General features: G+C 45.6%; 1 protein-coding gene across 2 annotated transcripts in view; it reads left to right on the top strand.

Moving 5' to 3' along the window:
- Positions 1-5813: 5813 nt before the first annotated feature.
- The window catches only part of LOC142589867 (multiple inositol polyphosphate phosphatase 1-like), a 52895-nt gene continuing 44662 nt past the window's right edge, over positions 5814-14046 (top strand). Inside the window, exons 1-2 of one of the 2 annotated variants that reach the window (XM_075701510.1) lie at positions 5814-6272; positions 11862-11951. In XM_075701510.1, the coding sequence (XP_075557625.1) occupies positions 11922-11951 (30 nt within the window). In that variant the 5' untranslated portion in view covers positions 5814-6272; positions 11862-11921. Of the gene's footprint in view, positions 6273-11843; positions 11952-14046 lie in introns of those variants that run through there. The other variant, XM_075701511.1, reaches the window with a different exon arrangement.

The following is a 14046-nucleotide window of genomic DNA, read 5'->3' as shown; positions in this document are numbered from 1 at the left end:
CCACTTTATCCTTCCTTAATCCGCCGTAATCCTCCTTAATACACCTTTATCCACTTTCATCCCCCATATTCCACCTTCATCTAATCACTAATAAATCGTTAATTAACTTTGCTAACCATAAATCACCTCTTATATACGGCTGGTCATGCTTTGGTTCGCTACTGGCCTTCCTTGGGTCACGTGATATTTTCTGTACCTCACAACGCGACCTTGAAACGCAGAGATCTAAGGCTTTCGCCTTTGAAATTGGAGGGCGCTTAAGCTTCGCCTTTAAGAGTGGAACGCAATATCATTTCAAGGATCGCTCTGCTTCTCACGTTTCCCGGCAACTGCAGCATGTGTAACCGTAACGTTTATCGTGGGAAACGCTGGCGGCGAACGCCATACGCATGAAAGACAGCTTTCTGGTAGAAACTCGGCCTCTTTCCCTCGGCCGATCCCGGAGGTTGTGCACAGCCGCGCCAAAAAAAAAAATTACATCGTACTCGGGTTTCCGCTATTGTCTCGCACTTTTAATATTTAAGTCTGAGAAGATTTAACATAGAAAGGCACGCGTCGTCGGTGTTTTGTTTCATGACATTTGTTTGCGAGCTGTCATTCTCAAAATCGCGAGCAACTTTAGTGATAGGATGACGTGGCAATATAACCCGCATATACCGCATGTCATTATAGCAAGGCGAGCCATATACAATGGTAATTTAGGTGCCGTTTTAACGCGATATCGCGTTAAAAGGAAGCTTTAGCTCGGGCCCAACTCCAACGCGGCTTTTTCGAATACATGTAAAACGCAAAAATGTTTTTCTGAGATAACTCCTGAACTGATTTTAATGAAATGTGCATTTGAGTGAGAAAATTAAATTCCAATGACTGCCGAATTTCACTTTAGCGCCTGAATTCTGTTTCAAAAAATTTTCAAAAATTGAAGAGCTTGAAAAATATAGAGGCACGAATTTCATAAATTAATAGCTCTGCATCAAGAACAGATATCGCGGTTCTGTAAGCGGCATCAACTAGATCATTGAAAGCGGACAAATTTGATACGTCAGTTTACATCTTACGTAAATTTGTCACGTTTTGTACAAGGGCTCCGCAAAAGCTGTATTTCCACATTATTATTTTCTTTAGATTCATGTGCAACATATAAATTGTGCCCGCTTTAGATTCACTATTAGCTGCAATCCATATAATTGTGATATCACTTTTCATTGCCGAGTTAAACCGTCCTAAACTTGATAGTTTCGTTTTCTGAAAACTTTCGATTTTGCCACTTCTTAATGAAAAAATTGACGACCTAAATAAAAAGTTCCGAGCCAACAGTCACTAAATTTTACGTTTTTATTTTAAATGCAACATGACCAGCCAAATCCGGTGCAGTGGTCGCCGAGAAAAGCGAATTCGCCTTTTACATGCATTTATATAGGAGCACCCGAGCTAAAGTTTTCTCTCAACGCTGTCGCGTTACAACCCTGCGCTTGAAAAGCACGGAGTGGACGCACACACCGTACCCGCTGCGAGCATGCGCAGTACGCGAACGCGAGGTCAACGCAAGGCGGCAACCCAGACAAGACCCTGTACTTCAAACCGATGCTGCTCGCGGTCATCGGGTTATCTGTGTTCACGTGTCTAGTACACACACGAGGGAAGAAGGGGAACTGAGGGGCTCATGACCACGTAAAGCCGACAGACAATGAAGCCAAGGGCAAGCATCGGGAAAATTAACTGCCGTCTAAATTGTAATGTAGAAAATAATGAGGAAAAGGGAAACGAAAGTGGACGAAAAAAATAACTTGTCGCCTTTTATTCACTGCGAGGATTCCGAATCTGGCCGCCTGGATGTCATTAGTTAACATGCGAGAGTTTATTAGCCCCGTGCCTGCTCTCCTAAGATCACGTGCTACGTGACGCACTCGAGCAAAAAAAAAAAAAAAAAAAGGACGTTCCACATCCGCCCACCATTGCTCTGAGTGGCGCTGGCTAACAGATCCTAGGGCTAGATCTAGTAAACATAAAATACCCAAGTGGTGGTGGTGGTGGTGGTGGTGGTGGTGGTGGCGATGACGCGCCAAATATGCTTGTGACGACGTGTTCGACGGTCCTTTCTCTCGCAGAAACGTGACAAAACTGCGTGACATTTCCTTGCGTATACAACACCAGGGCCCTTCGGGTATAGACCATAGCTGTTCGACCCGTTCGCGAGGAAATCCTCTTCTTCCCCACGTTGTCCAGAAGTTGTCGCCCGGCAACAGTGGTGATCGGCAAGATAACCAACGTAGATCTCTCGTTAACCGGAACCAAGCTCGACACGACGGCAGCTCGCATTTGGCGGCGCTCCAGCGCGTTCTGTGCGCGAGCTGCTTAATGTTCGCGCCATTTTCCTCCTCTCCTGTCGTCGTTGCACAAACATTGGGGTTCACGTGGGCGAACCTATATAAGCGGCTTGGAAAAGCGGTCGCAACGAGCCTGGAGCCAGTTGCGAGGGCGCGCGGAGGCGTGATTAGTATGCGGGCCGCAGAATTAGTATGCGGACCGCACGGGGCTCCTTAATTCGTTTCCCATGTGCAGCTTCTTTGTGATACTGCTCCGAAGGAACGTTATTCCATATTCCTGCTGCATCGCGCTCTGCTCCGTCTTTCAAAGTTGTGACACGCGACCTCATCCGGGTTCCGCTACAACGGCGTCGTATTGCTTCCGCGCGCTAATTTCCTGTCGGTCGCTTTAGCGTCCACGTTCGTTTGTCTTACGTTAGAGCTAAACTGCTAATCAAAATACAAAATTCTGCGCAAATTATAACGAAGCGAGAACTGGACAAAGCCGAAAACAAAACGCGCGCACGCACACACGCACGCACTCATACACGCGCATATACCCACACATAAGTGTGCTACTCCTGGTTGCTTATTCTTGTCACCATGCTATATTATTTTATACGCTACGGGCACAAGCGGACGCAGAACGCGTCAGAGCGCTTTCAGTACCGGGAAACCAGAAACAGCTGACAAATGATTATTGTTACGCAAGCCGCGCTGGCGCGCGAAGAAAAGCCACTTCTTTCAGCCTACACCCGCCGTGGTTGCTTAGTGGCTATATGGTGTTGGGCTGCCGAGCACGATGTCGCGGGATGGAATCCCGGCCCCGGCGGCCGCATTTCGATGGGGGCGAAATGCTAGACCACTCGTGTACTTAGATTTCGGTGCGCGTTAAAGATCCCCACGTGGTCCCCCAAATCTCCGCAGTCTCCCACTATACGGCGTGCCTCATACACAGATCGTGGTTTTGGCATGTAAAACCTAGTAACTTTTTTTTGGCATTAGCGCCGCAGAAGGCCTGCTTGCCCACGTGGTACGTTTTTCTATCGCTTCCGCATCAGTACTGCAGTGTCTCGAGTATAGGCCGATTGTCGCCTCGGCCAACAATTCCGCAAATTTCGAACAACGCTTGACGGCCGTGCCACTTAGATATCATTGCGAGAAAACCGCCGTCTATTTTCTTTTTCTACATTTTAAGTTTCAAAATGCCCTCGCACGAGATCATTCAGGCACCGCGCCCTAATGGATCTCAATTGATCTGACGAGACAGAAGCAATCGGCGATCGCTGGGAGTGGTCTTCGTCGTGCAGGGGGCATACGGAATGACGATGATGATGAATAGTGATGCAGGAATGAAACGGGCGAATTAACCTTACCATATTTCTTCCTGCCGTGTAATTTTCTCTGCGCACGCCTCTCGCTCCACCATTCTTCCCTAGACAAACACTAAGCCTTGCCATCATCGTCGTGACGTCACAGCGTCGGCGCCTCACAGTGTTCAATCCGCATGGTCTGCTGTCTGTATTTCGGCATACATCGGTATACGGCGTAGTCCGTAAACGTAAACACTGCGTGGGATTACCCGCTGTATACGATGGCAACGACAACAACTGTAAGCATCGCATTTAGGTTTATAGCATTTAATTAACCGACCTCAGGAAAGTATCGCTTCGCATATATTGCAACATGTTCGCCGCACCTGCATAATTCGATTTTTTTCTTCTTTGTTTTTCGTACCAGTAATGCAAGGTGCCTCATAATCAGAACGTGGTGCTGGCACGTAAAACTCCTGAATTTAGTAATGTGCGGCTTTTCCGCGGGCTGTGCGTACATGTATGCACAAATCGTGGGGAAATTGAACTTTTTTGTTGAAATTGAACTTTTCTGCGTCAGAAGCCCCGTAAGCTTTTGACGCACACCTTCCATCAACCTGAGCAGCGAAGCGAAGAGGATGAGAGGGCGCAGACAAAGCTTGCGACAGTGCGAAGCAGTGCGCCTTATGCACAATCGGATGCCGAACACGAGGTAGACGTAGCGAACGACATCTCACATGTCATCGTAAAAACGTCCGCGTTCGGAGTGTTCTTTACACTGGAGAAAGTCTGGGTACTGTGTGCCAGCAAACGCAAATGATAACTACAAAAAAAAAAAGAAGAAAAATAGCGAGGCAAGAAACAGAAAAAGGAACAGGGAGAAGAACGTAGTTCTAACACCTGGAGTTGTGTTAAGTCTTCTGCAGTTGTTAGTCGAGCACCTCCTTCCCTGTTACTTTTTCTGTGTCTTGGGAAAACGCGGGGAAGGCGGGAGATGGAAATTCAAATCGATGAGCAAAACGAGAATAAGGTGAAAGCAGGGGCCAACGTTTCGACAAGTGGACATGTCTTCTTCAAGGTGTCTTCTTCAAGAAGGCGACAAGGCCTTGAAGAAGACAAAGGAGTCCACTTCTCGAAACGTTGGCTCCTGCTTTCACCTTGTTCTCATTTCTTTTTATTTTTTTCGTGTCTTACCTCACGTTTTTTTTTTCCTAGTCATCCCTTTGCGTTTGCTGGCATACCCTTTCGAAGTACCATGCACCAACTGCTCCTGCCACCGACTGGTGGTTGCAAAGCATAGCACACATGCCAGACACGGCCGCAAAATGCGGACTGTGCTATACGTAACCTCTGCCTAGCATAGGGCACGGAGTGGTACAGGGTAAGTCATATTCCTGCGCATTATGAATGGACGAGAAGGCGATACAAACGGGCTATGTTTGTGTCGCCTCCTCATGTCGCCCTTCGTCAGTTCGCGCCGTTAAAACATTCACCATAACGTCGTTGCTACATAGCAAGAGTCTTAATGGGCGAACCGACGCGCGACTATACGCACCGTCGCCGAGGAGGCAACGGGGCTCTTAACGAGACGACGCACTTTGACAAAAATACAAATGATGCTTTGTTCCGGTCGCTTGTTTCCACGGCCGCCGACGTCACCACGCGAATGACAAAAGGCAAAGGTGCGCCCCCGAATGTGGTCGTCCTTGTCTGCTATACTCCGCGCGCCCGCACTCACGAAAGCCGAGCCAGTTCGGCGAGAAACAAAATGCGGCAAGAATAGCCACCCTAGCGAGGGCGGGGGTAGTGCGCATACTACGCACCGGATGAAATCTTTCGGTCCCGCGGCGTCGTAATTTACTCGCGTGGGATACCTCCACGAGTGACGACGGTGAGGCCGAAGTTTGTTATGCACGCTGTGATACAACTTCACGTTTAATAATGACGCACTTTTTGATCCACTTCTTTGGATTTTACAAGTCGTAGCGCTACCTTACAAAGCAAAAATTAAACTAGGGACAAAATCAGCATACTTTATTTACGCGTTTTTAGTTTGTCTTAATCTCGACAGATGGCAGGAGCATCTGCCAGTTTCCAGTTTGTGTTACGAAATGAGGTCGCGTTTTGATGCGCCGGTTTCGCAACTGGTACCCCTAATGATCTTCGCCGTACCACTGTACGCGCGAGTTTAGGCGGCACGCCATCGCCACGGCTACGTGAAGACTGGTTTTGGGCGGCCGAGCGGATCCGCTCATAGTGGGGTCTCCTAAGTTTGCAGCAGACGACGCGCTTCGCGCTATATGCGTTCTCTTTCCCAGCCAAAGCACGCGCAGACGATTGACGCCTGCGCATAATCGAACCGTCGACGAACAAGAAAGAAAAGCGTCTGCCGTTATCCTGCACGGGGCCAGTTGACTGAGCCCCTCTGGCAAAGGCTGTCAAGAGAGCGCCGAGTGAAGTTTCGCGGTAGTTTTCTTCGCTTGACTTGTGCTTGTGTACGTCGGCGTCCGGTAATTCACAAACCAAAAACAAAACTCGCGAAGCGGTCGTCGAGGAGTCGTGTGGAAGAGGAGACATCGTCTGCTTGGCAACAAGTTGGATTGCGATGACAACGGGTACTGAACAGCCTCTGTGACAGCCAACGACTCCAAAGGTAGGCGCAAATCGATCACGTCTGAAGCGTTTCTTCGGGCCGTTCATTGTTGCTTCTCTGAGCAGTAAGCGTAGGAAGAAATACGAAAAAGATGAGATAAGAAAATCATAAAGATTATAATGACGGAGGACTATTATAGTCATCGAGATCACATATACACGCAGAATATATCACCATGTATGACCAGGCACGTGCCTAACTATATCCTTGCTGTGACAAAAGCCTAAAATTGCATACGAAGCCTGCAGAGGACTGCCTATCTAATGTGTCACTTCGGTCACTATACTCTGCGAGAAAACGAGCGTGAAATTTTAAATTATACAGCATCAGCTTCCCCCTTAAAATATGACAGGCGCTGTGCGTACATTACGGTCAATTGTAAAAGAGAACAATTATTTAGGCCTTCCCATTTTGTAAAACTTCTTTTTTTAAGCCTTTCGGGAAACGAGTGGCATCATGACGTTATATAAGAAGCATTTCATAAAAGATTACTTCGCAGGCTTTCCCACGGGCGCAATGTGATCCCTATTATTCAAGCTGGTGCACTAGCAAGCTATTTTGAGCTGTATGTAATGTTGTTCTTTATAAGAGTTGACCATTATCTGCACACGTTTTCCGGACCAACATCACGACCTTTAAACAGTGCACGCGTGGGCCCTGAGATATCCGCGCAGGCTACGTCGACCTTGTTTATTCGTTTTCTTTTTCTTTTCTTTTTTCTGTGGTCAAGACCTCCCGCACACATTGCTCAAAAATATTGTCACAATTGCCAGCCAGTTACAAGCCTAGTAACTAGCAAGAACGCTCTGTGCTATATTTACCGACTGCTCCTGCCACCATGCAAAGAAACGAAATGTCAAGCAAGGGTCTCCCCAGTGCTCTTCCAAAAGCCGTTGGGCCAGTGTTACTTAAACAGCGAGTTCAGTAAGGTTTAAAAAAAAGCTACAGGAAACAGCTGTTGTGACGTTGGTATTAACTGATGTGCCTGCCAATTAACTCTGACCACGTGGGGTTCTTTGACATGTGACTAAATCAAAGTGCTCGAGCGTCTTTCTTGTATATCGCCCCCATAGCATGGTGGGCTCTGAAGCCGACCTAAGTCGAACCCGCGACCTAAATCTACTGGCAGATCTCAGAAAAACCCTGAAGAACGTCTCAAATAATATCTTCGAGCAATAGTAAAAAAAAGAAGCAGGGGAAACCTCCGAGAATCAATAAGAGCAATCTATCACGTATACCACATGTTTCTGTAATGACCGGTATCTGCTTGTTAAAGATAGAAGATTCGATACAAAATCATATTTGTTAACCAAGCTACACAACAGTGGAGCACATTATAACTTGGGCGATAACCCTAATAAAATTATTAATGAAAGAACTAACACCAATGCACTTAATAATTGCTGACTTTAGACGCTTCAGTCACGAATCGCGTTGGGATGCTGATAAATTTGTCAGAGTCGCAAAATTTTATTCCATTGCAGCGCGGGAAGAAATTCAAGGCGGTATTACGACCGCGTATGCATTTTATAGCGATTGCTCGTAATTACAAAATAATTATAGTCGATTTTTTTTATAAATTTGGTTGTGTCACCGACTCAAGGTACAGGCACACGTGACTTATCTGCTGCGGCCATTACGGGAAAAGAACAAATACCCATTCGCCATTGCACGGACGCTATACATGTCGGACAGCCCGTCGAAAATGTCTTTAGTAAGGCGGTCGTGTGCGGCAATGCAGTGACCACGTGGGGTTATATATTTCTATATAAGTATATATATAGAAATATAGAGACACTTGCTTAAGCAGAGGGTTCAATTTGCCCTCGGCTCAATGGCGGTGTTTTTTTTTTTTTTACTTCGAAAGCATTATAGCCTCCTTCACGCCACGCTGGAGGTATCGCGTTCCTCTGACAAATATATATATATATATATATATATATATATATATATATATATATATATATATATATATATATGGCCGATCCGGAAGGCAGTGAAGCCTAACACCACCTCCTCTCAAAGCGCAAGTTGCACACGAGAGAAGAAAGCGAAAAAAGCTAGCACGTGACTCACGCGTCAGACGTACGTCACGAAGAGCGAGCTTTCCTTTTCTTTTTTTTTTTTTTTCACGAGATAAGCGTGGCGTGTCATCGTGGCACACTGGTTAGAGCATGGGGTATACACTGTGCTGGAGGACAGAGGTCCGATCCCCACCATTGGTCGGATCGGGCGTGATTTTACAGCATTATAGGCCTCGCTCATTCACCCACTTGAGGAGTGTTTCCAGCACAAAACTGTAGACGTATCGAGCGTACGCGAACTCGTCAAGGTGTGCACGAAATCGCGAGATAAGTACGCGCATCAGTTTGATAAATTAGTGTTCAAGGTCACCCGTGAGGAACACGCGCGCAGCTGTCGAAACGTCACAATTGTCACATTCTAAGCATGCTATGTCGCATACGCACAGAGTTAGCAGTGCCATATTCTGGCCCTAATGTATATTTTACCTTCTTTTTTTGTCCTTTGCCACGATGGGGATTAGGACTGGCAAAAAAAGGATTAGGACTGGCAAGAAAGGGTGGCAGAGGCCGCGCAACAAGTCTGTTCATTGTGACTGAACGGGTACGGCAAGTGTAATCAACCAACCAATCAATCAATCAATCAGCCTTACCGGGACAAATAGAGTAAAAAGAGGCACCTCCGTACTGTTATAGGAGTGGTCGCTGTAGCAAACATCAATCAATCAATCAATCAATCAATCAATCAATCAATCAATCAATCAATCAATCAATCAATCGATCGATCGATCGATCAGCCTTACCGGGACAAATAGAGTACAAAGAGGCACCTCCGTACTCTTATAGGAGTGGTCGCTGTAGCAAACATCAATCAATCAATCGATCGATCGATCAATCGATCGATCAATCGATCTATCAATCAGCCTTACCGGGACAAATAGAGTACGAAGAGGCACCTCCGTACTGTTATAGGAGTGGTCGCTGTAGCAAACATATGTTCACCTTTCACGAGCACAAACTTAAGGTGGTGGCGCTCTTCGGTCACGTTTGGGCCTTGCGCTAATAAACTCCATTAATAGTCGTCAATTTAAAGAAACGCAGTATTCTTGCAGGAAACGTTTACGGTAACGCGCACAGCACGTTGCGCGGAACGTAAGACATATTAATGAAAGTGCACGCACGGCATGAAGCTTGTTCGGTTTATTCTTGCGCGCGCCAGACACGCATACAGTTACTCAGAACGCCCTTTTTGAAGAGTCATATCATTTCTCCAAGCAAACAATTCCAGAGTAGCGTAAGTAGCAGCACCAATATGAGAACAAACAGTAATCTGTTTTTATCTTTGGGAATGATAAGGATGATGATGACATTGCTGAATTGAAACCCGCAAGCACGGAAAGCATGACCTTTTGCTAGAAACATATGGTCGCAAGCACCAGCTTCGAGATTTGCGGTCTCAAAATGCGCCGTAAGAGCCTAGACGTTTCAGCTAACATTTTTTGTGTGTGTGTGTGTGTGTGCTGCCGTTATGCCGCGGAAACATAACTCGAACACGTATACGCATTTGGCTCCACATTTCGCTCCACATTCCGCTCCAAATTTCGCTCCACATTTTTGATGGTATAAAGCAAAGGCACAGCGTTTAAAACAGCGTCACTATAGTGCTGGCTGACTTCATTCATTTCTTGTACAACGTGCCACGCAAGAGTCAATAACCTTGCGATGGCCAACGTTTCTTACATGCTGCGCTGTTTCCGTACCTAAAAATTCTGATTTAACACGGAAAAGTTGACGCACTGACCTATATGGTAGCGCTTTCGATACGCTGAAGCGAGTTTTCGGTTGTTGACAGCTTAAGCACGGCCGCTCAATGGAAACAAGGTTTCCATTGAGCGGCCGTGGCTTAAGAAACCAATAACCAATCAATTGGTTGATATACTAATTGCCCTTCACGTCAAATAACATTTCGTCGTCGTCGTCGTCGTTGTTGTTAAATGTGCTCTCTATCGGTAGAGCGAAAAGTGAACTGGTCTCTTCCAATTTTCCCGATTTAAAACACTGTTCGAGCATTGCTGGGCTGTTAAGATACGTCGAGAGAAATGCCGCTAATTAATTATTACGCTGGTAATCAGTGCCCAAATCCTGATGTCTGAAGTTGCCCCTAAGCTAGTTCAGTAAAGAATTTCTTTTTCTTGCCCCGAATCTTCCTTTTCTAGTCATCTCAGACAAGCGCTGCAGAAACTTGTAGCACGCCTCTATCACGCTGGCGTATCTTCTACCGACTGCTTGAGCTACGCGTATTGTGTACTTTGAGGATGCGTCCACAAGGTTCCTGACCCCATGAAAACAAGAGATACCGGCCCAAGTACTCTCACTCTCTAAACAACGCACGCCCAACTGTGCTTGTTCACAAATGTCAAGGTTAAGAAAGATAAGGATACAGGGGGTCGAACGCGGATAACGCGTATCGTTACATGCTGATATGCTTTCGATTGGGAAGCGTTTGCCACTGTCCTTTACTTGATATAATTGTAAAATGTGAAAAACTGAGGCCTCCGGATCCCCCTGTGGTCGTCGCTGTATATATATATATATATATATATATATATATATATATATATATATATATATATATATATATATATATATATATAGAAACACTTGCAAGACGAATCAGAGTGTGATGATAGCTAATTAAGAAAGTCTAACGAGTTTTCAATAATTCACAAAGCTTCATTAATGTGACTAGCTCCGCCCTTTCCATTTCTTTTTTATCTCTCTCCCCTTCTATATTCCTTCTACCCTATTCTGCGTCATGCCAGTGCAAGGTATGTATACCAAACACAAAAACTCGTCTGGCTGACCCATCTGTGAACTCATCTTTTCTTTTTCTTTTCCCTTATGCAACAGTGCTGTGGAATTCCTTCTAAGGACACACAGTGGCAAACACCGAAAGCAAAGAATTCCGCGAGAAGCTAAGAATCCACTACGCAGCCTCAGACGACCCCTGTTCCCCACACTGACTCATCTTAATAAATATCTACCTGCTCCGATTTTTTAAAATTTTGTTTTCAATGTATTCTTAATTGTATCTTCTACTTCCGCGACTGTAACTGTGGTGCATATTGTTGCATTTTTGTTCGAATAAATAAGTTTACCATGTCTTTATGTCCCCCTTATGTAATGTCTTCGGGTCCTCAAGGAGAAACAAATGAAATGAAAAGAAACTGCGTTGATTTACAAAAAAAAAGAAAAGAAAACATCGCGTGCACCGTGCTTTATCAGAGCGCCAATAACTAATAATTTGAACGTCAGTGCATTTAGCCGGGTTAATCATCCGCTGCGTAGCTTTAACTGTTCAGGCGCAAGATCTCAATTAATTAAGTGATCCGAGAGAGTCCATTCAATTAAATGGAGCGTAGGTGTCCTTATCGCTATCGTTCTGCGTGAATCTCCTTATCACCGCGTTTTGTTCGTCGGCTAGTGCACGCATATATACGTATCGCATTCTTTTTTTTTTTCCCGAAAGATTGACACGTGACCGTCATTGTTCTCCAACGATATACAGCTCGATCAGAGCCACTGAAGACCCGGAACGATTTGCACGTTTCCTGTTCCCGGCTCCGCGATGAACTGGAAGTGGGTCCGCCTTGCCGTGGTAAGTACAGACGATGCATGCACAGACGATGCACATCTTCGTACATTTACGAAAAGAAAAAAAAAGAAAAGAAAAGGACTCCCAGGTCACCATGTTACATACACCTGAGCGAATGTACGAGAAACTAAAGAGAAAAAAAAATTGATATTGAGACTGTATTATCAGTCTAAACTATAGCTCAATTGGTGTTTTCCTTTAGCGTCTCTTGACTGGTTAACATCACTGTCTTCCTTATCTCTCTCTCTCTCTCTCTCTCTTCAACAAAGATCGATGTACACCCATCTCATTAAGTTGCTTCCCCGATTGATGCACTTCATTTTGCGCCCACCCCAATGAATGTCCTGTTTAATGCTATCGCATCAAGAAAATAAATTTTTAAAAAAGAGGATGTGTTTCAAGCCTGAACGTCCTTACAATTTGGGCCAGATTGTACGGACGAATTCGGATTTTCCGAAAGTACGCCGCCGTTTTTATGGACGTCGCGATCGCTATTAATTAACCTGTGTCGAAAATACCTACCAAGTTCTTAAAAAAAAAATATTTGGAGGACGCTTAAGCTTCGCCTTTAAGAGTGGAATGCCATAGCATTCAAAGACCCCTGACTGCTTTTCGTGCTTCCCGGCAAGTGCAGCTTATGTTACCGTAACGTTTACCGGAAAACGCTGGCTGCGAACGCTATGCACGAAGGCGAGCTTTCTGGTAGAAACGCGGCCTCTTGCGTGGGTCGATCTCCCGTTATTGTTTCGCACATTTAATATTTCAGTCTGAGAAAAGATAACATAAAAGATATGCGCTGTCGGTGTCTTTTTTTACATCGCAGTTGTTTTTGGGCCACCGTTCTCAAAATTCCAAGGAATAACTTTTAAAGAATGAAAGGCAAGGTATGAGCAACTTTGGTGGTGGAGGAGTGGTTGGGTAAGTGTGGTTCGGAGTTGGGGTCAAAATTCTTTTCGTCAAAGCGACGTCCGACGCGGGGCGCCGGCGCCAACGCCGGGTTTATGCGACACGGGGCCCTTAACGCTGTCGCGTAAATAATTTTTTTTTGAAAGTCTAGCTGACCCCTTCCTGCAGTTAAAATAAGCAGCCGTACGCGAACGTCGAACCCGGCGACGGAACGACAACCTCCACCTTGACAGCCAGCACTATTAAAGAAATCGTTGTATAGTTCCTGTGCCTATTTGTCACCGCATCGACTGCCTTGGTATAACTGCAGTTGGTAAAGGTAGAGTAAGTAACATTACTGACTAAACAAGGTGGTCACCGTTACTCGACGGTCTCAGCTACCAACTGCAAGCGTATTTAGCACCACCGGATACAATGTGTCTAGCCTATAATGCAATTTATCCGACACACTTCATGGACACAAGAAACGGCAGGTGCTACGGTGAAATACAAGTTTGAACAGTTTCTAGAAATTGTGAATGACATGGTGATGGCAGCGACATTGAAGGGTAGGTCGTTCCAGTCTTTGGCAGCTCGAGGAAAAAGATGAAGCTTGAAAAGTGACAGTTCGTGTTCGAGGACGAGAAACTTGGAGTTGATGGCTGGTGCGCTGTGACATGCGCGAAGAAGATGGCGTGATGTATAACGTGGGCGGCTTAGCGAGCTGTAAAAAAAAAATTGTGATAAAGAGAGAGTGTGGCGATGCGACGACGAAACGCAAGAGATGTCAAGCTAGATTCTGCCTTTAAGAGTGAAATGCTGGTGTTATATGAATATGAATTGAATGGACGAATCTAGTCGTACGATTCTGAACTGACTATAGTGCATTGATGATATGTGTTTGATGAGGGCTCCAGATGGCGGCGGCATATTCCAGTTGTGGTCTGACAAATGATTTGCATGCGAGTAGCTTGACGTGCTGTGGAGCATGCCGAAGGTGGCGCCTCATGAACCCAAGGGTCTTCTTGTTCGCTGACGAAATTACGCGCGTCGCACGCGCATTCCGGGAAAGGTCGTGGGACAGAGTTACGCCTAAGTACTTACAGGTTAGAACTAACTCTACTGGGACGTTTGCAATTGTGTAAGTAGAGAGATAAGGATTACGACGGCGGGAAATCGAAATAAATTTGCACTCGCTAGGGTTCAAGGCCAT

Source organism: Dermacentor variabilis, chromosome 8, assembly GCF_050947875.1.
Source record: "Dermacentor variabilis isolate Ectoservices chromosome 8, ASM5094787v1, whole genome shotgun sequence".
NCBI lineage: Eukaryota > Metazoa > Arthropoda > Arachnida > Ixodida > Ixodidae > Dermacentor > Dermacentor variabilis.
This window is presented reverse-complemented; position numbering and strand designations above follow the sequence as displayed.